The sequence below is a fragment of the Podarcis bocagei genome (assembly GCF_964188305.1).
Source record: "Podarcis bocagei genome assembly, chromosome: 1".
Classification (NCBI taxonomy): Eukaryota; Metazoa; Chordata; class Lepidosauria; order Squamata; family Lacertidae; genus Podarcis; species Podarcis bocagei.
The window spans coordinates 76,647,765-76,672,336 of record NC_138125.1 but is presented as its reverse complement, the minus strand read 5'-3'; the positions used below and the strand labels follow the sequence as shown (position 1 = coordinate 76,672,336).

General features: G+C 45.5%; 1 protein-coding gene across 1 annotated transcript in view; it reads left to right on the top strand.

Annotated features, from left to right (window-relative positions):
- CD81 (CD81 molecule) overlaps positions 1-24,572 on the top strand; it is a 58,548-nt gene that overhangs the window by 24,094 nt on the left and 9,882 nt on the right. Inside the window, exons 2-4 of the mRNA XM_081205749.1 lie at positions 1,495-1,609; positions 15,216-15,313; positions 17,906-17,980. Coding sequence (XP_081061875.1) covers positions 1,495-1,609; positions 15,216-15,313; positions 17,906-17,980 — 288 coding nt within the window. The remainder of the gene's footprint in view (positions 1-1,494; positions 1,610-15,215; positions 15,314-17,905; positions 17,981-24,572) is intronic.

Here is a 24,572-nt window from a genome sequence, read left to right as displayed (position 1 = left end):
GGAAACCTACTTTTTAGCAATAAATTGGAGGAAGCATCGGTCCCAAGAAAATCAGGCTTCCTTGGGGGAAAGCAGTGGGGCAAGGGCAAGTCTGGATGTCCCCAAATTGGTTGTGGCATATTGGGACATGAAAACAAGGCCAGTGTCTAACTTCTCTTTGCAAAATCTATGTCACTTCCCTCAAAAAGCTACCCTGAGGCTTTCAGCCAATGAGCCTCACTAGTGGACATCTCTGCAGAGACTTCTGTTAGTGCAACCGTGTTTTTCGTTTTCTTGCCTTTTCTCCTCCTCACCCCAAATTGCCGGCTCCCTTGGCCTATAGAGTGAGATGAGTCCGCAACTCCAGAGTCATCCGTGACTGGACCTAACGGTCAGGGGTACCTTAACTTTACCCCTACCCCTTTATGTAATGTTTCCTGTTCTGCTTGGAAGAAAGTACAAAAAAGAAAAAAATACAAACATGCATTTCAAAAAGACTGCTTAAGCTGGCTACTTTAATATCCTTAAAGCTAAAAGTAGCCAGTTTAAGTATACTTTTTTAAAAAAGAAAGGTGTATCATAATTTGCCATCATGGGGATGTGCAAGAATGATTCAAGATGCTGAGACTCCACCCCATGATCAGTAGCAATATTATTCAGCGACACCTGTAGCTTCATCAGTCATTGCCTATATATTTTAAAGAATATGACACAATGATCAATACAAGTATCCTAGCATTGGGTCTTCATGAAATGAAATTCTTTGAGCCATACTACACTTCGCACATTTTCTGATGCTTCACAACAAACACACTTTTGGTAGTTAAGGCACTGGAAATGCTCTTCTGCTACTTGAGTGCCATTGTCATTAATTATGTGCTAATGTAGCCCCCAGCTGATACACTAGGACATAGATTCAAACATAACTTTCTAATTGCACTGGGATGAAAAGAACCCTATCGATAAGTGTCTCATTTGGGTTGCTGGAGGGAAATGAATGACTAAGTCAACCTGAGGATTGTGTTTGGATATGTGTTTGGTACTGATGAGGTATTTTAAACAAAACTGTAACCTCATTTAATCTTTTGAGAGCCAGTGTGGTGTAGTGGTTAAGAACGGTAGATTTGTAATCTGGGGAACCGGGTTCGCGTCTCCGCTCCTCCACATGCAGCTGCTGGGTGACCTTGGGCCAGTCACACTTCTTTGAAGTCTCTCAGCCCCACTCACCTCACAGAGTGTTTGTTGTGGGGGAGGAAGGGAAAGGAGAATATTAGCCGCTTTGAGACTCCTTCGGGTAGTGATAAAGCGGGATATCAAATCCAAACTCTTTTTCTTTTTCTTATCCCTCATCCCATCTCACAGACCCTGCCCACATTTGCCTGGGTGTTTGGTGAGTCTTGGGTGTGTGACGAGGTTTGGAACGTTTTGGTGAATCATTTTATGGCATGAGCAATCTCTTTTTCCGCATTTATTTGAAGGGGTCGTGTTAACCTGCCTTCTTAAATTTCTTTTCAGCTGGCAGGAGGAATAATTCTAGGTGTGGCATTGTGGCTTCGTCACGATTCGCAGACCTCAAGTATCTTGGAATCGAGGCTAGATGACCAGCCGGCTCCTAGCACATACTACGTTGGTAAGCAGGAACCATGGGGGCTGGAGGGGGCTGGAATGTTGTAAGAATGAGACGCGGTAGAAAAGCGGTTTGTTCCTCAACGGCTCTCTGGAACATTATCTGCCCTTAATAAAGCAATGCAAAAAAGAAGGAGAGGAAAAAGAAGAGAGAATAGCTATTTTCTGTAACGGCAAACATACATATTATAACTAAACTAAACTTCCTACTGGAAGTGGTGCAGCTGTTGACTCTGTTGACTTTTTGCTTTTGGACACAGTGTATACTCCAGGCTAGTTTGAACTAACCTGCAAACAGAGCTTTGGGTTACAGAGTGCAGACCGGCTCCTAGACTCATTTGGAGCTTCGTATCATGCTCTGTCCTAAAAGTGCATGCACAATAATTATGTAGTGTCCAAAACTCAAACCCCCAGAATCTGACAAAGTGCCTATATCTGTGGCACTTCTCAGTTTAAGAGGTGAATCAGCTACAGCAGAAACTTCTGCATTGTTATCAGTAACCTAACAGAGCACCTGTCCATTGCATTGTACCTTATCCCTGACGTTCCTGTTCTCCTCTCCTCATCTTCTGACCCCACCACCATCACTTTTGAAGTCTATGTCCTGACTCTTTAACATTCCGCCCGCCATAGGTTGCTTTGCTCTGGTGTCCTTGCGTGCATTTACTATTAGTCAGTCTCAAGCACTGAGAGATCATGTTTCAGCCCAACGGCTGCATTCCCTTTTGGGCAACCATCTGTGGGCCACATGGCAGTGCTGGGTGGGAGCAGAGGCCAGAGTGGCCAGAGGAACACATGTAAATTTCACCACCTGTGAAGTTTCTGCACACACACTCACACGCCCTTCTCTGCCCTCCATCCAGACAGACAAGAAGCTTTATTAGAGCTCAGGAACACATTCCTACAAGGTGAAGACCTTAATATGTGACATAGAGCCAGTGAGAGATGTGACCTGGGGAGTGTTCTGAGGGCCAAATGGAGAAAACTGAAGGGCCACATTCAGGTTGGGTGAGGTTTCCCACTCCTGGTTTAGCTGTTTAGCTGCTTTATAGAAGTAAGCTGCTTGGCTGTCTGAGATGAGTGCTTTAATGGCTGGTGGAAAACATGACTGTGACTGGTTGTGATGTCATAATTGTGTTACCTTTGTTTTATTTTCATTTTGTTGTACTTTTCATTTGGGTTTAATCCCTGTAAACTACTCAGAGAACTTCGGTTATAGGGAAGGCTGTTGATTGTATAAATTGAATAAAAATGCTCAGATTTGAATTGCAAGGCTCTTGAGCAACCTTTGACGAATTTAGGATAAATGGCAGCCCTTTTATGTAAGGCACTGTTGGAAGTGACATTATCTTGATTTATACAAACTGAAGAGCTTTTAGAGCCTTTTTTTAGAGCTTTTAGAGCAGGAGGCTTGTTTGATAAATATGCTTCAATATTGTTGAACCAAATGGAAAAGAGAAGGTTGATCCTCTTGTGCAGCGAGTATTTTGCTCAAAGGCAAGCATTTCTTGAATGTGTTGAGTCTGGGATAGGGCGGGGGCAGACATTCAAGCACAGTCATCTTTTTCCACAGCTGAATCTGCATAAAGGTTTATGCATACCACCTGCTGCTGAGTGTGAGGGGAACTTGTGGCCCTCCAGATGTTGTTGGGACTCCCAACTTCCATCATTCCCAGCCAGCATTGCCAGTGGTCAGGGATGATGGAAGTTGTGGTCCAGCAACTTCTGGCATGCCACAAGTTTTCCCTGTTCCTGCTCTACGGACTTTGTTGGGGGTGGGCAGGTTAGTAAATCCTGTGCTGGTTTTAGAAGAGGAACAGAACAGGAACTCTCTCTTTGACTACCTGTCCTAAAGCTAGTAACAGGAAAACATAGCAAAAGTCCCAGCGCTTTCTTACAAAACCACATTGGGACGTTGGGGCAGTAAGGCACAAGGAGACCTATAAATGCAGTGCAGGTCAGTGAGGGTCCACTTGGAGGGGGCACTTGGCCTTTCCAGGACTTGGCTGGTGGGAGAGGAAGGAATCACTTGCTTCAGGATTCTAGACATCTCTGCAACCAGCACTGGATTTAGGGCAATGTGGGCGGTTCCCCTGCACAGGGTGCTGAGCCGAGGTGGCGCAAAATTGAGAAGATACATTTGGGAGTTCCCAATTTTGGCCTTGCTCAGGGCGCACCATATTACCAAAGATTACCAACATTCACCCCTGCTAGACCTTTGCTTGCATGCAGCTCTTGCCCCAAGCCTCTGAATGGTGAGGAGCTATGGCTCTGCTGAGGAGGATGCAGAGCAGCTGTCTTCAATTGCAGTGATCAACGTGACTCATGTTCTCCAGGCTTGCCTGCCTGGATAAGTGTACTTAGGCTTAATATGATCTCTCTCATTTTTGTAAGTAAATCAGCCAGACTGCTGACTTGCTCAGAAGCAGAGCCCTTTTTTGGAATCATCCATCTCTGCAGGAGCAGCAGTCCAAAGCTTACAGCGCATTAAGCTGTGCAGAGCATCTGCTTTTGGTATCCCAGTTTCCTCACACAGCTTGGCAGCGCCACCAGCACTGAAGTGTGCCTCAATGCCTGTTTCCATGATTTATTTCTTTTGCATGCTGCCCACTTGCTTTTTGCACTGACTGGGAGAATATGAAGGCTTTGAGTCCTGTGTCGTGGATGTGGAGCAGCATGGAAACGGAAGGCAGAAAGACCAGGAAGTGGTGTGATGTGGTCAGCAGGTTATTTCTCCAGAATTTCTGCCCTACAGAAGGAAGCAATGTCTTTCTATCTCTCTCTTTTGCCAGTATTTGTTAAACATCCAGCAATCTGCTTCCTAGTAACATTGGAAATATTCCTAATATGCCTGCCGTGTGTGGGTGTGTGAGAGAGAGGCTCAGATACCTTATTAATAGAAGCTGATATGGCAGAGCTGTGAGTGACAAGAGTTTTAAAAGCGCAGCTGAATTAGCTTCTTGTGTCCAAAAACATACGGCCCCACCCTCTTGTTGAGCTGCCAACATGTTGCTGTGTGAGAACCATGCAGAAAAGGCGCTGCTTGGATTCCTCAGGGTTGTTTTTTAATTTCCATTCAGTAATAAATAGCAGACCATTTTGTTCAACTGTTCTCAACCCGAGGCTCCCCAAGTCTGGAGCCTCTGATGGCTTCTAATTGAAAGATTTGTTTCCAGACTTGCCACGCCCTGCTTTGCTCTAGTGACTCCACTCCCCTAGACTATTCCTGGTTCACGAAGAGAGAGGAAAAGAGGAATCTTGTCCAGTGAACTTAAGGATAAGCGCTGCTGTGCTTCCACATCCCTTGTGTCATTTCTCAGACCTCAAACATTGGAGCATTTCTGTGTGTTAGAACTCAACGTAGAGCTGTCCTCTGCATAAAATATCATCCGTACTGTATATTAGGACACATTTGCAAATTCACATGCATGTTGCTTAATTGGTCTGCTTCTGCAATCCGAAAGGAGAGGGGAGGTCACAGCATATGGAACGTGTTGTTTCATTTCTCTTGTGAGGGTGTGGGAACGAAGGAGGGGGAACTTTCAGCTTGTTAGAAGATGCATGAACTGTGAGCTGTGCTGAAAGACTTCCCTCCCTTCCACCCCCCCATCCCAAATCTTTCCCTCTTCTTGTTTTCAACAAACATGCCAGCACGCAAGCAATATTTTCCCTCCCCTCTTCAACTGTGAATTCTAGAAATGTTTAAAAAATAAAAGCTGAGCTTTCAAGGAGTACTGTATGTTCCCTCTGCTGAATCCTGTGGTTTTTAAGTTCCATCGGAGCCTTGGGCTATAAGGGAGAGAAGACAGCATTAACTTTCAGGGTAGAGTGTGCAGCCTGCTACCAGCCCTGTGCTGCTAACAAGCCGTGTTTTGATAGCTGGCTTTGCCTACATGAGATGGCCTCTGAAGCGACCATTTTGAGGGAGTGGGTTTGTAGTGTACTGAGATCAGCACAGTGGCGAGGAAGTAATAACTGGGGAGGAGGAGGAGCAGCAGCTCAGTGCGATCACTTTTGCCAAAGCCCTTACGAGCCAGGGATGGAGGATGCAGTGCGGAGTGAGTGGGAAGCAACAGGCAGCTGTGAGGATTAGGAGCCGACTAGGGGCAGACATTTGTGGTGTGTGTGCTGGGTGTGTCTGTGCGGGGTGGCTGCATCTCCCTTCTCAGAAATGGAGCTCCCTGCCTGGCTGCAGAGAAGCCTCCCACCCCTATGCTGCTTTCTGTGTTTGTTCTTCGGCAGCTCCTCATTCCATCTTGGCAGAGTGAGTGGAGCAGCTGGATGTCTTTTTCAATGCTAGCAGGAGGGGTGTGTGTGTGTGTGTGTGTGTGTGTGTGTGTGTGTGTGTGTGTGGTTTCCCCGCCCCCTCCTTCCACTGCAGCTCTGGCTGTGAAGGCTGGGCCTTCGTGCCACGGTGCCTGTTTACTGTCAGCTAGAGAAAGAAGAGAAGAAGAGTTCCTTCTCCTGGGAGTGGAAGAGGGAAGGGCCGGGCAGCGATGTGAAATGAAGGGTGGCGGATGAGGGCAGAAAAGGAGAAGCTTTACCACTGATGATACAGTCCCAAGGCCTTTCCACAGTGGTATCTGGCTACGAAGCCATTGCTACAATGGGCAGTAGCTGCGGTCTTGGTTAATGTATCCCCCAGCTGATAAAAAAGCTTGAGATCAGGGTGTCTCTCTGCCCCTGCCAGAATATATATAACCTGTCATGAAGATGCATCCTCCTAGTATTTTCTCCCAACAATTTGCTTTGACTGCTTGTTTAAATTGGCATGGTGCCTTGGTTGATTCTGGTTCTTGTTCAGGTCTATACAGCCGGTCAGTTATGGATCCCAGTGGACACATGCCATGTACTCCATAGGTGCTAGACCCCTATAGTAAGTGCAAGAGTATCCTGCAGCAGCTTGTTGCTTTCCCTGTTGTTTTTTCCAGACCCTGCACACCTGGCTCTGTGTCACAGCACCAAATCGTTACTCCATGAGGCATGCTAGCTGCAAAACATTTTTATGCTATGGATATCCCAAATAGTTGGGTGGCTAAAATTATTTCTAACTTTTAGATTTATTTATTTTTTTAAAGGCATTTGGAGTGCAGATGCAGACTTGAAGCAATGGGCCTCTATTTCCTAACACCCATTTCCTTTCATCCTATTTCTACTGGTTCTTTTTTAAATTGCTCTGGTTTCAACGTCAGATGCATCAATGCATAAGCATATTTATCACAGTGAATTCAGTGGGGCTTAGAAGGTAGATGCAAACAACTTTATGAACTCTGGTTATAAGACAGAAATATCCTGGCTTTGAATTGCAAAATGCATTCACAGCTGATAGTGCTGAATTATGGTTTCCATGTGTTTTATATGTCCCCCTGGTGACAAATGTAGAAGCAGCCCTGGAAGAGAAGGACTGGACTCCAATATCTCTGCTCTCATCAGCTCCAGCCAGCACAGGGAAAAATGGCTGTTGTAATCGAACAAGACCTGAACCGCACTTGTTACCCCTGTTACAGAGGAAACTTGGCTTGGGAGTCATTTTTATTTAAGGAATTTCTCCCTTGAATGATCTGGGGGTGAGAGCTGTATGTGTGTCATCAAGGTTTGGGCTGTCCCTGCTTCTCAGCCCTACTCGCCCTGCCCTAAGAGTCCTTGCTTAAGGAGCTGCTACCTTTGGGGGGTTGCCAAAGGGGAAGCTATCCTCTGGAAGGATGCACTACCAAGGTCCAGACACTTGACTTAAGGGAGCTGAGCAGTGCTCTCCACCCAGCCAAGGAAAGCTCCACCCCAGTCGGCCTGTACTATTCTGAGACTGCTTGTACACATAGCATTTTCCTTGGGGGTGGGTTGTTTCCTTCTTAGGCAACTGCAACCCACCAGACAGGAACAGCAAACAGAATCAGCAAGCTTGGTAGGAAAAGGCTAAGAAAAGCTAGGCTACTCACTGCCTGCTTCTCCATCACCAGAAAGCTAGAGATACAGGTGTTCTTGGCTCCCATGTTACAGAAGAAAACAAATTCAATCCATAGTTTTGTAGGGGAGCATGACAGATTTAAAGATCAGTGGTGGGTTGTAAGTTTGCCCCAGAATTGACTAATATCTTCATGGGTTGGTTTGAACAGCTAGAGGGCATGCAAGAAAGTAAAAGAAAATGAGTATGTACCATACATTTAAAGTAGAATTAGACAATTTTAACCAGTCATGGCTACCGCCGCCCCCCCTCCAAAGAATCCTGGGAACTGTGATTTGTTAAGGGTGCTGAGAGTTGTTAAGAGACCCCTCTTCCCCTCACAGAGCCACAGTTCCCAGAGTTCCTTGGGGAGAGGGATTGATGGTTAAACCACTCTGAGACAGATTATATAAGAGGGTCCTGTTTTAGACACATAGATGCAACATAACTGTTGTTGGACTAAATAGCTTCCCAGTATCGATTTACTTCATGCTCCTTTTCCACCTTCCTTTGACCTTCCTACACCCTGTACGTATTATTTCTAAATAGACTTTTCCTTTGATTAGTCAGTTTTGCAACACTCTTCCCCCTTGGCTCCTCTGGGCTGAACATGGAGTTCTGGGCAATGCATCCATTGTAAAACAATGCATCCAGTCTAAAAACCCGTGAAACATTAAGAACAACTTTCTTTTTTCATTTTTCTTTAAAAATGTAGCTCTTCTAATCAGTTGGTTGGTTTCAGGAAGACTTGAATTTCAGGCTTTTCTCCAGAGCTGACTACTTGGACTGTCCAGGGCTGACTCTTAGTAGTCAGAGAACACCAGATCCCTGGGAGGTCTTCCCCATGGCTGGGCTTGACTTTGCCATTGCAGCTGCAGCAATATGCAGAACTTGTTCATGACCACAAAATAACCAAAGTTCTTCTCATAAAGAAGTAGAAGCAGGGACTTTCCACCTCCTCCTTGGCAGGGACTTCCCATCTTCTCTCCCCTTTCACCAAGAAAAGAGACAGCAAATGAATCTGAAAGAGTATGCAAATAGCACAGAGTCCAAAATAAGAGAGCTGCTGACTGCTCCCACTCAGCTGAGCTGCTGAAGGACATGTGCCCTCCCTCAGTATGTCTGCCCATCTTGCAATTTCCGTCACTTTTTTGAACTTAAGGTACACACACACACACACACACACACACACACATGCATGACCTTAGAAGGGATCCTATAAATTCTCCACTGATGCTTTTTTAGTATACACTCCAAATTTATTATTTCCCTTTTTTCCCCTCATGTGTCTTTGTGTACAGAGAGAGACCTCCTAATCAGTTTGTTGGAATTACATTGTGATCCCACAATAGCAAGGGGATTGTATACTTTTACCTAAAGTGCAGAAAGTTTGGCTTCAGAGTTTTGTCTTTTTTCTCATGGAGCTACGGCGGGTAGGGAGAGTTACTGGAGGAGGAGTACTCACGATGTGAGATTCTCCAGAGAACATCTGGAATGATTTCCTGCCAGATAGCATTCTTTTGGTACAAGATAGGCTCCATGTAGTGTAAAAAGTTCTTCTCAGGAAGGCAGGGGAAAGCAAGGAGAGTAGACTTTTCTCCTACTCCTACTTGTATCACTTGAGAAGGCTGGAGTAGTTACCTGTATTCAGGGTGTGGATCACTACAACTATATGGGGAGTTTCTGTGTAAAAGACTTATTACAGTCCCTGGTTCTAGTACTTGGAGGAAATGTCCTGGTTAAGTGAAGGAAAAAACTTAACCTATAATAGTGGTAGTCATAGTATTAATTTCATTTCTTTATCACTTTATATTTTTAAGAAACAAACAGCGCTTTACAACACATTAAAACATCAAATAAAACAATCCAGAATAAAACATTCCTAGAGAATGTCAAATGCAAAGTATATCCATTCAAAGGAACATAGTTAACAGGAAACTAAAATATTATCTTAAGGATTTCAAAACAGAATATTACAAAGCAGGTCAACCACAGAATGCACATTTAACACAGCAAAGTTTTCTAAGAAAAACCTGAAAGGAAACATTACTAAAGGAAATCAAATATAAAATGCATATTTAAAACAGCACAATTAACGAGAATAAAATATTATCATAAGCATGGAACATATCTGCTGCTGTTGCTGCCAATCCTGTCAATGGTGGCTCATGATGAGTGGCAGCTATGGAAGCTCAGGCTACGTAACCTGGGTCTGCACTAAGAGATGGCCAAGATGGTCCTAGCAATCTTGCTGCCACATATTTTCCTATCCCATTCTTCTTAAGTTCCCAGGCTCCACAGTTTAAGAAGAAATCAAACTTGGGCTCTAGCCACACTACCCCTCTCAGAAATCATTGCATGTTCCCTTTTTTTTATTATGTTGCCTGTAAAACATGAAAAGAGTAAGAATGTGGTCAGGAAATAAAAGATAGTGCTCTTCCTAAACTTTGCCTTGTTCCTTCTCTTGTCTGTTTGACAACAACAGGTAGTGAAATTGGCAGGTGTGAGCAGGAAGAGATATAGCCAGATGACTCCAGCATTCCAAGAGTTTCTTTGGATGCATTTATTGCCTGTTTTCTGGGCTGAAGACTGAGGAGATGGATCTGTCTTCACACCCTAGGTTTTGGCTCTGATCCTAAAAACCCAGTTGTGCGAGCTAATCCTGATGGCAGATGCAGTTTCACCTGTCACCAGAAGTGTAGCTCTTCAATAAATGGTTGTACAACACAGTTTGTTTGCGGGGGGGGGGGGGAGGTGCCAAGCAATTTTTGACAAGAGACAAGTATGACTCTAATGAAGGTTTGGTCATAAAGGAAATGTGTCTCAATGGAACAGCATTTGTCTGCATTCAAATGATTGGGTGGCTCCAAGAGAGATTTGGAAGACACCCCAGTTACTGAAGGTTCAAGAAGGGGTCTTTTGTTTTACTCTTCTCTGAAAAAGGAAACGCAGTGCTGACCAACCCAACTCTCCAGAACTGCTTATGGAGTTCCATACACAGAGTGAACTCTCAGCACTTACCCTGCAGAGAAAACAACTTCTTCACTGTAGAGTGTCCAATATAAAGAGGTTAGTCTCGGGGGGAGAGAGAGAGATGCTCCCCACAAGCTCAGATGTTGCAGATGCAAGTGGCTTATCTCATGTCATTAAATCTACACTGCTACATTTTCTTAAAAGGAGTTTCTACTTTGCTGAATTCAGTTTAGTTGGATACAAGGGGCCATTGTCTGTCTGCTTGGGAGGTTTGTTGTTGTTTTCATTTTAAAACTTCATAGAATAGTCCCACTCTTATTTGCCTCCAGTTGTCTATTTGGCTCTGGCTCTCCGGGACAAAGAGAAACTCAATAAAGGCTGTCTGTCTGTGTCTTAGAATGAATCTGGCTTTTCTCCCAAAGGCTTCTCAATCATTTTATTGCTTTCTGACTTCAGTTCCATTATCACACTTCTTTCCCACTCTCCATCCCACTGCTTACGATGGAACAGCTTCCACTCTCTTGGGTGCCTGTCAAGAAAGAGGAGGATGAAGTCACTGAGTATTGGAAAACTCCTCGAGTCTAACTGCCTGAATTATTCTTTTCTGTGAATTATGCCAAAGAAATTTGAGGTGGTCAGGAGGAGCTGCGTGCCGATGCCTTTCCAGTGTGCAAACAAGAGTCTTGTTGAATGTTTAAGACTTGGGGTGCCTCCAGGCTGTCACTATTTTGTGGGATGGATTTAGGTTAACTTTAGGTTTGCACAATTAAAGTTCCCTGTTGCCCTAGCACAACAAATGCACTAAATACACACACACACACACACACACACACACACTGAATATGTGGTGAGGAAAATCACAGAGAAATGCACAAAAGTGTGGGATAAATGAATGATGAACGGGAAGACATGTTAGCAACCGCATATATACACATGGTTTGGGGGGGGGTGTGGATAAAGAGTGTGAACAATGAGGTCGGGAAAATGAAATGCATAAACAGTGATAATTATGTAATTAACAGTGATTCACAAAACAAATGTTAGTAATGCAGACATCCTGGCACTGGAAAGCCACTGGCTTTCAGCTGTTTCCTTGCTGGGGTTGTAATAGCTCATCTTTCTCCACGCTGAAGTCCTAAACATGGCTGCTTGAGGGCAGGTCTTGTTGAAATGGGTGGCACTTGCTTTTCAAGAAAATGAGTTTTGGGACTGGAATGCAGGAGTAACAGTTCTACAAACCGAAAGCATCTCTTTCTAGAAAGTTCTTAATTCACAGGGCCAGGGCACAGCTAGGGGAAAGGGGAGATTTTTCTGTAGGTCTCCTCCTCCCAGTAAGGCAGGAGTAGGAAACCACAGCTCCGTATTAGGAGTGTAGGCTTTGCATCCTTAAGGTTGCAGGTTCAGGCCCTGGTGTTTTCAAGAAGGGCTAGGGAAGGCTTTTACTAGAAACACCTGGATAGTGTTTTTTACAGAACGCCATAAAGAGCTACCTTACATAGTGCAGCTTGGTAATGATAGCACCAGTGCCTGGTTCTGTGCTCATTGCAGATATTTGCATTATCTAGAAAGGTGTTTTTCTGCCTGGAGGTGATAATTTTATTGGGGGAAAGCGGCTACTTAATCTACTTGTTTCTTCATGATCTGATACAGGAGAGATTAAACCTTAGTACTAACAGATGACCTTCTGTCTTTGTTTTGGCATTCCTCTCCCCTTTTTTTAACAAAAAATAAAATAAATCTTCAGCTGCACACCCCCAAAATACAGTGGTGCCTCGCAAGATGAAAAGAATCTGTTCCGCGACTCTCTTCGTCTTGCGGTTTTTCCGTCTTGCGAAGCAAGCCCATTAGCGGCTTAGCGGATTAGCGCTATTAGCGGGCTTAGCGGATCAGCTGATAAGTGGCTTAGCGGATCAGCGGTTTAGCGGCTTAGCAGATCAGCTGATAAGCGGCTTAGCGGATCAGCTGTTAAGCAGCTTAGCGGCTTAGGATCAGCTGATAAGCGGCTTAGCGGCTTGGGAAAAAGGGGGGGAGGGGAAAAAACCCGCAGGAACTCGCAAGACATTTTCGTCTTGCGAAGCAAGCCCATAGGAAATTCGTTTTGCGAAGCACCTCCAAAACGGAAAACCCTTTCGTCTAGTAGGTTTTCCGTCTTGCCAGGCATTCGTCTTGCGGGGCACCACTAGTAATTGTGCAGCTTGCGAAAGCTTTTGTGTAAGGTCTTTGTGTGGGGTTCCTTGTCTCTCCTCTGGCCTCCTGCCGATCTACCTGACAGTGAGTTTATGCCATTCCTATTAGATCGATGCCTCCTGGCCCACATAAGACCTCTCTAGTATTGGCTGGCTGCCATTTCTCATCTTGAACCCAATCTAGATTAAAAGCAGAGCTCCTTTCCCTCTGAAGAATGTTACTTCACAACAAATGGGATGGAAAGACATCTTCTGTTTTATAACAAGCCTTCAGGTTTATATGACTGTAAAGTTCTGCCCTCCCACCCCCACCCCCCCACTCTGTGTTTTACAGTAGCAAGCAGTTTGCCTCCCACCTCTCCACCATCTGTGTCAAGCGCTTGGCAGGTTGTCAGTTTAGGACAGTTTCTGTAACAAGCTGGCTTTCTTCATGGCTGGCATTCTGTAGGCACAGTCAGATTTAGGGTGTTTCATTGTCAGCAGTTAACAAGGTGCTGGGAGTTCTTGACATATCCTTTTAGAACTTCCGCTGTGGGTTAAACCACAGAGCCTAGGGCTTGTCAATCAGAAGGTCGGTGGTTCGAATCCCTGTGACGGGGTGAGCTCCCATTGCTCGGTCCCTGTTCCTGCCAAGATAGCAGTTCGAAAGCACGTCAAAGTGCAAGTAGATAAATAGGTACCGCTCCGGTGGGAAGATAAACGGCGTTTCCATGCGCTGCTCTGGTTCACCACAAGCGGCTTAGTCATGCTGGCCACATGACCCGGAAGCTGTATGCCAGCTCCCTTGGCCAATAAAGCGAGATGAGCACCGTAACCCCAGAGTCGGCCACGACTGGACATAATGGTCAGGGGTCCCTTTAACTTTACCTTATATATTGCTATAGGACTCTTTGATGCTGCACTGTTGCTTTCAGGGATAAGTATAACCCCCACCCCATTCTTTCCCTAGCAAACCAGCCATGACTTTTGATTAAGTTACCAGTTAGTAGCATGGAAATTTATAAAGAGGAACGTTATTGTTGATCATACAGTTTCATTTTTATCTCTCATAACATGCTGGCTTCATCCTGATTCTCTTGAATGGTGGTGTTCAAAACTTTCGGCCACTGCAGAACCCTTTTTATGGTGACTCAACTGCCAACGAGCCTATTTGAAGCTGCTATGTCAAAGAGGATTCTGGGGCATGTTCTGTGGTGCACCCTGAATTATTGTGGGCTGGTGCTGGCCCAGCTAGTTCATCCCTCTTTCTGCTGCTTATATTGAACTGAGAAGCTAGATTTAGGCATTCATTGCAAAGGTATGAAAGGGGTCTTTCAGGTAAGTTCTGGTGAGAATGATTAGAATCCTCCCCATGGTTGGGTCCCCGATTGTTCAGGATTCCTGATCACATCTAAGCACAATGAACTTAGAAGCACCCTTCATATGGGTACAGAAAAGAAAAACAGAAAAAGGGAGAGAAAATGGCAGCAGTGAAATGAGAAGGTGAACATTATAGAAAGTGATGAAAGGCTCTTTTGGTAACAAAACACAGGAATAAATAATGATGCATTGCCCTCTTGTTCAGTATCAACCACAAGCTTCATTGAAGAGGAAACCACCAGAAATCAAGAAAGAGGATGCAACTGTTATGTTGTGGGTGAACATATCAGACGACACAGCGATTCTTCAAACAGCTCTTGTTTATTCACAGGCCAGAAGAGAACTGAACTGAAGGGTTCAGCCAGCCTGCTTATATAGAGCTCCAGTACAACGCAACTGTAACAACTTTCTGTAACTATCCAATCACTGAACGTCACTTTCCATCCCTTATTTGCATATGTGGACCTGAGTGAAAACTATCTGCAGTATCCCCCTGCTGACCCAGGGTGGGCTCTTTTGGTAACAAAACACAGGCATAAATAACGATGACTTGCCCTCTTGTTCAGTATCAACCACAAGCTTCATTGAAGAGGAAACCACCAGAAATCAAGAAAGAGGATGCAACTACTAAAAGGATTCAGAAATTTGACCAATCATGCCTGAAATATTGGTTCACTTGTGTTGAAAAAATAGCATGCCAATACTTTTTAATCTGCATGCACAGATCCAAAAGTGGCGTGTTAACAAAAATAAAGGTACCCATGCCACCATCTTTCTTGGCCCCATCCAAACCATCTGTTCTGGCCTCTGCCCACAGACACTATCTTCACTCTGCTATTGCAAAGCTTCCTGTTTCACCCACTGACAGGCTTCTTGCTGGCAGTAGCCCATGGGAAGCCACAAAACGGGATGTTCTGGGGCCAGGGAAAAACTGACCCAATGGATCCTGAGCTAGCCCCACTTGATGGGTGTGGGTTCAATTGCTACTACAGCTCCAGGCTGGCTTTGCCTGCCCCCCCCCTTTCTCCCCTGCTGGTGTGAGCAGAGTGGTGGTGTTCTGGATTAAACAAATGCACATCCCTGATCGCAAGCTGTTTCTGATCAGACTTCCTTCGTTGATGCCTGTGCCTTCCTTTTGTCTTCCCTGGCAGGAATCTACATCCTGATTGCTGTTGGAGCAGTGATGATGTTTGTCGGTTTCCTGGGCTGCTATGGTGCCATTCAGGAGTCACAGTGCCTTCTTGGAACAGTAAGATACCATTTTTACTTCCTTACCTTTTCCCTTAATACCAACCCAACAGTAGAAAGGGTTGGTGTCCATTGAGGGGACAAGCATATCTGTGGTTTAAGTGCACTTTTGGTCCTGTTTAGCTGGCAGCTTTTGTCCAGAAGAAATGGGGAAACTGTAGAATCCTCCTGCAATTTATTTGATCCCAATTTATGTCTGTGAAAGACTTCCGTGGTACCATCTAAATCCCAAGGGTGCTCAGCATAGTGCCACTATGTTCCTCAGTGTCAAAGGGAAAGCCAAGCATGCCTGGTTTAGTTATTGTATCTCTAGGTATCTAAATTACCCAAATATTAAATTATTATTTGTGTAAGATTGCCTTGTCCTCCTAGAGAACAGCAGTATGTCCTAGTACAAAATGAGACAGTAGTATTTGCCTGGTTCATGAAGCGCTCTGAGATTCATGTTCTCTCTCTGTCTGCCTCCTTCCCTCTCATCCTCTCTACCCAGCAGGCTGCCAAGGGTGGGACAGATCACTCTTGCCAGAGCCCTGGGTGGATTGCTCACACGGGCCTTTTGAAACAAGGCCTGAGAGCTGCTGGTTGCCTGGCCCTGCTTTAAAATTATGTCAGTGCTGTGTGAAAGTAAATGTCTGCCAAGGGAAGACCAAAATCAAAACAAAGGCTGAACTCTTGCAAATAGCAAAGAGAACAAGCCCCAGGAAAATAGATCCACAATCAATAATTTAAAAAAGAAAAGCTGCCTGAAATGTGCAGAATGCAGTTTTAGGGGAAATAACCCCTAAACTTGGAACTTAATTGGCTGCGTCACCTTGTCTGGCATTAAAAACACATGGCATTAAAAACACAAAGTCGCAAGGCTGCCACCCTCCCTGTTTTATAGTGGTGCTCTTTTGGAAAAAAAAATGTAAGAAGAGCCTTCTGGTTCAAGTCAGTGGCCTGTCTATTCCAGTGGTCAGTCAGCTGCCTGTGGGAAGCCTACAAGTAGGACCTGAGCACAACTGCCCTTCCCCTCCTGTGGTTTCCAGTGACTGGTATTCAGGAGCATAAAGTCTCCCACAGTGGGAGCAGAACGTAGCCATCATAGCTAGTAGCCATGGATAGTTTTATCCTGCATGTATTTGTCTAATCCTCTTGAAAAGCCATCCAAGTTGGTGACCACCATTGCCTCTTGGGAGCCTCTTGCCTTTTTTAAGGTTGCATTTTCTTTCTTGCCCATGATGGAGTGCATACGTACCCTCCTTTTTGTGTTGCTATAATTCATTGCATAAACACCCCTATCTTGCCCTGGGAATGCTCAAGCTCACCCCTTTACATGTGGTCTACATTTGTAAATTGATTGGAGACTTGTGAGAGTACCACAATTTGGAGACTTCAGTGGACAGTCCCATGTACTCTCCTGCCCCGTTGTTGCTTATGAAGCTGTCACTCCCTGGCTTCTCTGTTACTTGTGCTCTGCCAGGCTATTGCAAGTCCTCTGGGAAGCACTGTAATTTCTCCTGTTCTGTATATAAAACGTCCACTGGCACTTGAAGTGCTCAGTAGCAATTGCTCGTAACTGTCCCTTGAGCATTGTAGACAAATGTCTGAGGACTTTCTGCAAAGTAGTGGGATTTTGCTGCAACTTTCCAAAATACACTACTGTATAACATTGTTCCAGTGGTTTTTAGAGGATGAGCATGAATGGCTGAGGTATTGCTACAGGATGCCTTTTCTCAAGGCTTCTCAGCTACACCAGAGTGTTTGCAATTGTCTTCTGGCATTGTGATGCTAGTGCACAATGTTTTGTGCTGGTGCTACTTATCCTGGTCTTTCTAGTCACTGGCTGTGTTAGCACATTGTGCTCCCTCACTGCTTTCTTCCTCTTTGCATGGCCAAGAAGAGAACTTCTGCCAAGTTCTGTTCTGTGTTTAAAGACTCTCTGCTTCATGTGACATATGAACCAAATACCTTGCTGCAAAACAGACTCTAGTCAGTGTCATAATTCAGTTTCAAACCATGAGTTATAAAGCTGCCTTATTAAGCTAGCCAGAGCTTTATGAAAACAAAACAAAAAACAGGATTTCTGGTTTGTACATAGCAGTAAGCTGAGATCCTTTAAAAACAGAACTAAACTCTGCAGGTGGAGGAGTTGGGAGTGCATAAATCTGATGCTTCACTCCAAATGCTGTGGACTACAGCTCCCATCATCCCTGACTATTGGCCATGCTGGTTTGGGCTGATGGGAGTTGTAGTCTATAACATCTGCAGAGCCTACCCCTACACAAAAGCATGATTTAGCATTGCTTGCCAACTGAGCCACTGTTTACACTGAGACAGCAGCCTTAAATGGAAGACTCAGAAGCAGAATGCATTCCCTTTGAATTGAACTGTATGGGGATGTGGAATACATATTGATTTGTGGTTTCTCAAAGAGGCCACTATTGTCCTGGTGAGATAGTGATGGCTCTCCATTCATGAAGTTCACTATTGACCCTTTTTAATCTCATACCCTTGATACCCCCTTAAACGTATTTGCACACTCCTACCAAAGTCATTCTCTGTTACTGGAGAGCACTACTTCCTTTTCTTATCTGATCTGTTTTCTTCACAGTTTTTCACATGCCTCGTAATCTTGTTTGCTTGTGAAGTGGCTGCTGGAATCTGGGGCTTCGTTCATAAGGATCAGGTAAGGGGATTCATTAGGAGGATTCATAATGTATATTTATGCAGAACCGGTAAGTTTCCAGCACGACAAAGAATCTCATGGTACCTTAAAGGCCAACATTTTTTATGTGGCATGAGTGTCCTAGGCCAAAACCTATTAAGTTTGCAAAGTGACGTAGTTTCCCCTCACAAAACCCCTTGTTGAGGGTAGGTTAGGCTGGATGCCCAAAAATATATTTATAAATGACCAGGCTGTTTTGTATTCCTTTACAGTGGTGCCTCGCAAGACGAAATTAATTCGTTCCGCAAGTTTTGTCGTCTTGCGATTTTTCCGTCTTGCGAAGCACGGTTTCCCATAGGAATGCATTGAAAATCAATTAATGCGTTCCTATGGAAACCGACTTCAGACCAGGTCCGGGGACAGTCTGTCCTCCGACCTCTTCTGAAGGCTGGGGGGGGGGACCAAGGGCTTTTCTTCCCACCCCCAGCATTTTAAAAAACCCCGGGACAGCGGGGGACTTCTCCGCTGTCCAGGGCGATCTTAAAATGCTGGCAGGCGGGAGCGAAGCCTCCGCTGCTGCCCGCCAGCATTTTAAAAAGCCCCGGGACAGCGGGGGACTTCTCCGCTGTCCGGGGTGATCTTAAAATGCTGGCGGGCGGGAGCGATGCCTCCGCTGTCGCCCGCCAGCATTTTAAAAAGCCCCGGGACAGCGGGGGACTTCTCCGCTGTCCGGGGCGATCTTAAAATGCTGGCGGGCGGGAGCGATGCCTCCGCTGTCGCCCGCCAGCATTTTAAAAAGCCCCGGGACAGCGGGGGACTTCTCCGCTGTCCGGGGCGATCTTAAAATGCTGGCGGGTGGGAGCGAAGCCTCCGCTGTCGCCCGCCAGCATTTTAAAAAGCCCCGGGACAGCGAGGGACTTCTCCGCTGTCTGGGGCGATCTTAAAATGCTGGCGGGCGGGAGCGAAGCCTCCGCTGCCACCCGCCAGCATTTTAAAAAGCCCCGGGACAGCGGGGGACTTCTCCGCTGTCCCGGGGCGATTTAAAAGCCCCCGGGAAGGCAGGCAGGGGGGACAAAGACTTTTGCCCCCCGCTGGCCTTCAGAAGAGGTCCTGGACCTCTTCTGAAGGCGGGCGGGGGGCGAAAGTCTATGCTCCCCCCCGCCTGCCTTCAAAAGCCCTCCGGGACAGCGGAGAAAGGCGCTGCGTTTCTCCGCTCTCCCGGGAAGGCAGGCAGGGGGGAGCAAAGACTTTTGCCCCCGCCGGCCTTCAGAAGAGGTCCTGGACCTCTTCTGAAGGCGGGCGGGGGGCGAAAGTCTATGCTCCCCCCCGCCTGCCTTCAAAAGCCCTCCGGGACAGCGGAGAAAGGCGCTGCGTTTCTCCGCTCTCCCGGGAAGGCAGGCAGGGGGGAGCAAAGACCTTGGCCCCGCCGGCCTTCAGAAGAGGTCCTGGACCTCTTCTGAAGGCGGGCGGGGGGTGAAAGTCTTTGCTCCCCCCCCCCCGCCTGCCTTCAAAAGCCGTCTGGGATAGCAGAGAAACGAAGGCTGGCGGCGGGAGGAGGTCTCTCCGCCCGCCGCCAGCCTTCGGAGGAGGTCCGAGGACAGTGGGGAAGACGCGCTGCGCTTCCCCGCTGTCCCGGAGATTTCCCTATGGGCTTTCGTCTTGCGAAGGAAGCCCATAGGCAAATTCGTTTTGCGAAGCGCCTCCAAAACGGAAAAACCTTTCGTCTAGCGGGTTTTCCGTCTTGCGAGGCGTTCGTCTTGCGAGGTACCACTGTACTTGTTTTTCTTCACGTACCAGCACCTAGGTGTGACAGCATGCTAGACCTCTCCCTTCCTCCCCTCAGACAGTGATGTGAGGAAATGCCTGGCGTGTTGACCTCCACGTAGTTTACATTTGATGCATTGCAAGGAAAATAAGACCAGCCCCTCTTTTTAACATCTAATTTGGCACAGGGAGCTGGTGATTACTCCCAAAACTTTAAAGTGAAGCTAGGTTAGGAATTTGGGGTGGTATCCAACAAATTAGTTAGCTTAGTGCAATGATTTTGGGCTGCACAGCAGAACTTTCCCTCCTCCTCTCCCTGTGTGTCGCCCATGCACCCCTTGAATTGGTTCTGGGGATTCCCCCGACTGCAGAGCAGATTTGAAGAGGGTGCAGGAAGAGGAAAGAGGGGGGAACTACTTTGTTGGATATCACCCTTGGTCCTGGGTTTTCCACCTCTGAAACAAAATACTGCAACTACATCAGCACACGGCACATTCACATGAGGCAGAGCATGGTTCCGTCTTCTGTGTAGCAGCTTTCCCCAGTGTGGTGCCTTCCACATATTTTGGACAGCTGTGATGGCTGTGGCTGATGTGGTTTATAGTCCTAAACACTTTGAGGGCACTAGGTTGGGGAAGGGTTTTGCAGCTCCTCTTTTGCAGATGTTTTAACAGGTCCAGGATAGTCAGGAACTATGCAGCAACACAATATCCCAACAAACGTTTTGCCCCACCCTTCTTTCCTACCTGCTGAGAGCAGCCCTCTAGCTATGGAGGCCAGATGAACCAACTGCATCTGTTTAAGAGCCAGAGATCATGCTAATGTTTTAGTCCATAGCTGCTGCAGAACTTCTGTTGTATGTATACAGTTGTTCCCTATGCGCTTCCGCAGACTGTCGTGACATACAAAATAGAACTCCCTGCCCTGAGAGTTTCCAATCCAAGTTTCAGTATAGGGGGAGACAGGGAAACAAGAGGCCCAGGCAAGAAGGGCTGGATAATACAAGAGAGTTTCTAAATATAGACTTTGTTTCAGTTGTACATTCCTATGATTCGGTAAAGACAAGTGTTGCCTCGGGATCAAGTGTTGGCAACGTTCCCTCTGACAGCTGAGTGCTCTAACCTGAATAACATAGGGGGTACTATGTTCAGAGTTTTGAGAGTGTTGGTGATCTGTCCTCTTTCCCAGTTGGTTACAGCTGAGAATGCCAAGGTTGCAGGTTCAGTCCCTGTATGGGGCAGCTGCATATTCCTTCATTGCAGGGGGTTTGGACTAGATGATCCTCAGGGTCCCTTCCAACTCTTCTATGATTCCTGCAGCATGTTTGGCAGCTACTGAATAGCTGTGAAATAGATTGTGGATAAGTGCAACAAAATGTCGCTGTGCAGAGTGCTTTTGTTCAGCCCCTTTCCCAGCGCACTCCATTTTTGTACAAAATTTATTTCTACAGACCTTAAGGTATCCGCAAACCTACTGATACTGCCTTCCAGATAAGGCTGAGAAAAACTCCTGTCTAAAACACTGGCAAGGGTTGCCTGTCAGTGTAGACTATACTGTACAGGCTAGGCCATAGTGGTCTGACTGTGCAACCCAGTTTCCTGTGTTTCATCCTTGCACATGACTCTATGGGGGTTATCACTCAGATAGCAAGTTTGCTATTATCATTCATCAGTAGAAGAAGAAGAAGAGGAGTTTGGATTTGATATCCCGCCTTTCACTCCCTTTAAGGAGTCTCAAAGCGGCTAACATTCTCCTTTCCCTTCCTCCCCCACAACAAACACTCTGTGAGGTGAGTGGGGCTGAGAGACTTCAGAGAAGTGTGACTGGCCCAAGGTCACCCAGCAGCTGCAGGTGGAGGAGCGGAGACGCGAACCCGGTTCCCCAAATTACGAGACTACCGCTCTCAACCACTTCACCACACTGGCTCTGTACTAGTAGTAGTACAGTCATACCTCGGGTTACAGATGCTTCAGGTTGCGCACTGCACTGAACCCAGAAGTACCGGAACAGGTTACTTCTGGGTTTCGGTGCATGTGCTGCGGGCTGCGGATCCTGCAGGTTATGAATGTGCTTCCCGCACGGATCATGTTCGCAAACCGAGCGTCCACTGTAGTAGTAGTATATCCCACCTTTGTCCCTGATAGGACTGAGGGTGACTGACATAAAAACAAGAACCGCTAAAAATACAGAAAAAAAATATCCTATAGTATCATGCAGTCTATATTGTGGTTATATCCTTGAATAGCCGTTAGTACTGCAACAAAGAACACATGTCAAACCTAGTCCTTTGAGGTGTTTCCCCAAAGTCCAGAAGGTGGTAAGGATTATCATTGTTGCTTGTGGGTTGGGTATACACATTCATTTTTCTGCAAGACCATTTGGGATAGAAAAACCTAAAATTGTGCATTTGGGGCCACGACAGTTCATCTCATAGTTTCTTTGATTTTCTGTGCATAGCCTTATATAAGACAAATACCTATGTAATGGAAGATAAAAATTTCAGACTTGAAGTTTTCTCTCCCCATATTAGTCTTTGTGGCTAACCACAACATTGTGGTTACACAAATAATACAGTGTTTTTAGGAACGTTATTATGGAGTTTGAGGCTATGGAAAACTATGCATCTGCAAGTTGTTCTGATGTCTAGACTTAAAAGGGATAATGAAAACACAGGGCGAGGGAGAGCCAGGAAGAAGTTATGTAATAAAAGATGCTGATTTGGTTACCTTATCATAAAGTAGATTAATGGCTGTGGGGGCAATAAATAAATGCTTTCACAGGGAGAAAAAAGAATAGGCAATGCAGGGGGTTATTAAATCAAGCCAAGGTAAGCATTATAATGATTATAGCAATGAATAGCTTGAAATAAAGGACACTGGGATTTTTTAAAAAACTTGCAAGAGCAATTATCTTTTGGAAGAGACTGCCAAGGAGATGGTGGATTCTCCCCACCCCCTCTCAACCTTTGCGTAATCAAGAGCTTTGTGATGATTGCGGAAACCTGTTTATATACAAGCTCATTACATCCTGTTGAATAACAGTTGGGAAACTTTAGACCTCTTGAGTAGCCTACTTTTTTACAATATTACTTTAAGTTGTATTTATATCACTCTTACTACATTTGGGTCACTGTAGCCTCAGATGTTATCTATCCCAAAACTCCAGAATTTCATTCTCTCACGAGATAGTTCGCAATATTCATCCAGGGCATCACATGCACATAGATTTTGAGACCATGTGTTTAGAGCTGTGGTAAAGATTTTATTTCTGAGAGTAACTAGTAGTTTTTGCTCCTCATCTGCTCATCCTTTTCTGCTCATCCTTATTTTTCTTCTTCTGCCAGTCTGCACTTGTTGTCTTCATCTCTCTCTCTCTCTCTCTCTCTCTCTCTCTCTCTCTCTCTCTCTCTCTCACACACACACACACACACACACACACACACACACACACAACTCTTGAACCTCACTATAGCATGGTGTGGAGGCAAACTTGATTATGTTGTTTCACTGAGATGATACTGATTTCTCTCATCCCACCACGAGGAGTGTGGGGTTCCTGTGATTGCACGAGAAAGAGCTTAACACCAGCACCACACAGCCACGCTATGTGGGAATAATTTGAATGACAAACACTCATTCCTCTGTATCAAATGACCACTCACTTTTATTAGCATTGGTGTCATCTGAGCCCTTCTGCAGGCTGTGCACAGTGGGAGGAAATTCTATTATCAGTGTTTTTATCCACTAGCCAGTTCCAGATGGCACTGAAGAAATGAAATAGGAGGATTTTGTAGTCCTTAATGGTCTTCCCCTAGGGCAAATTATCCCTTAATAAAAACAGCCTCCCATTCTTCCTTTTTAAAATGAAATCTGGCATGCTGTTTCTCAACTTCCTACTTCCCCAAGGGGTAGCTTAGATTGGGATGTGGAGAGGACATGTTCCCCTTAGCACAGCTGCAAACAGCTGGCCCACGCATGTGTTTCCCTAAAAGAGTTTAAATCCACAACGCATTGGCCCTGCTGCAACTCTGTTGACTCTGGAGCACGACAATCTTGATGCTTTATTTAGCACTCGGCTTTGTTTTTTAAGCACACAAGGGGAGAACTGGAGGGCACAGGTTTCCACTGCAGGCTTAAAAGTCTATTGAAAAAGAAGCTTTCATAGTCTTCCTCAACAAACCAATTTGGCATGTTTGTGATGGGAGGGAGTTTTTTTTCCAATTGCAGGGACCCAACAAATAGCCCCTATTGCCATTATGGACCAACCTTGCCCTTTGATGATGAGGGCACCCTCAGAAACAATAGGGAGGTGCACATGGAAGAAAGCATCCCCTCAAATATCCAAGACCCAGCCCTTGTAGGGTTTAAAAGATTAAAACTAGCACCTTGAAGTTAGCCGGGAAACTACCCTGGGGGAGAGGGAAGTAATGGCATAATGGAATCCTCATGGTTAGCCTTTTGGGAGACAAAACCAGTGACATGTTCCAGCTCCGCTATGTTGATGAGAGAAGCCTCTGGACAGCTCTTTCCATGTATCAACAACTAGTCCTTGGTTTGGAGCACCAATATTGCCAGTACAGTGGTACCTTGGTTCTCAAATCCTTTCCGGAAGTCCGTTCCAAAACCAAAGTGTTCCAAAACCAAGCCACACTTTCCCATAGAAAGTAATGCAAAATGGATTAATCCGTTCCAGGCTTTTAAAAACAACCCCTAAAACAGCAATTTAACATGAATTTTACTATTTAACGAGACCATTGATCCACAAAATGAAAGCAATGTTCTGTACTATAAAATAAATAAGACAGTATTGTAGATGATAAAAATTAAAATTAATTTTTTTCTTACCTGTA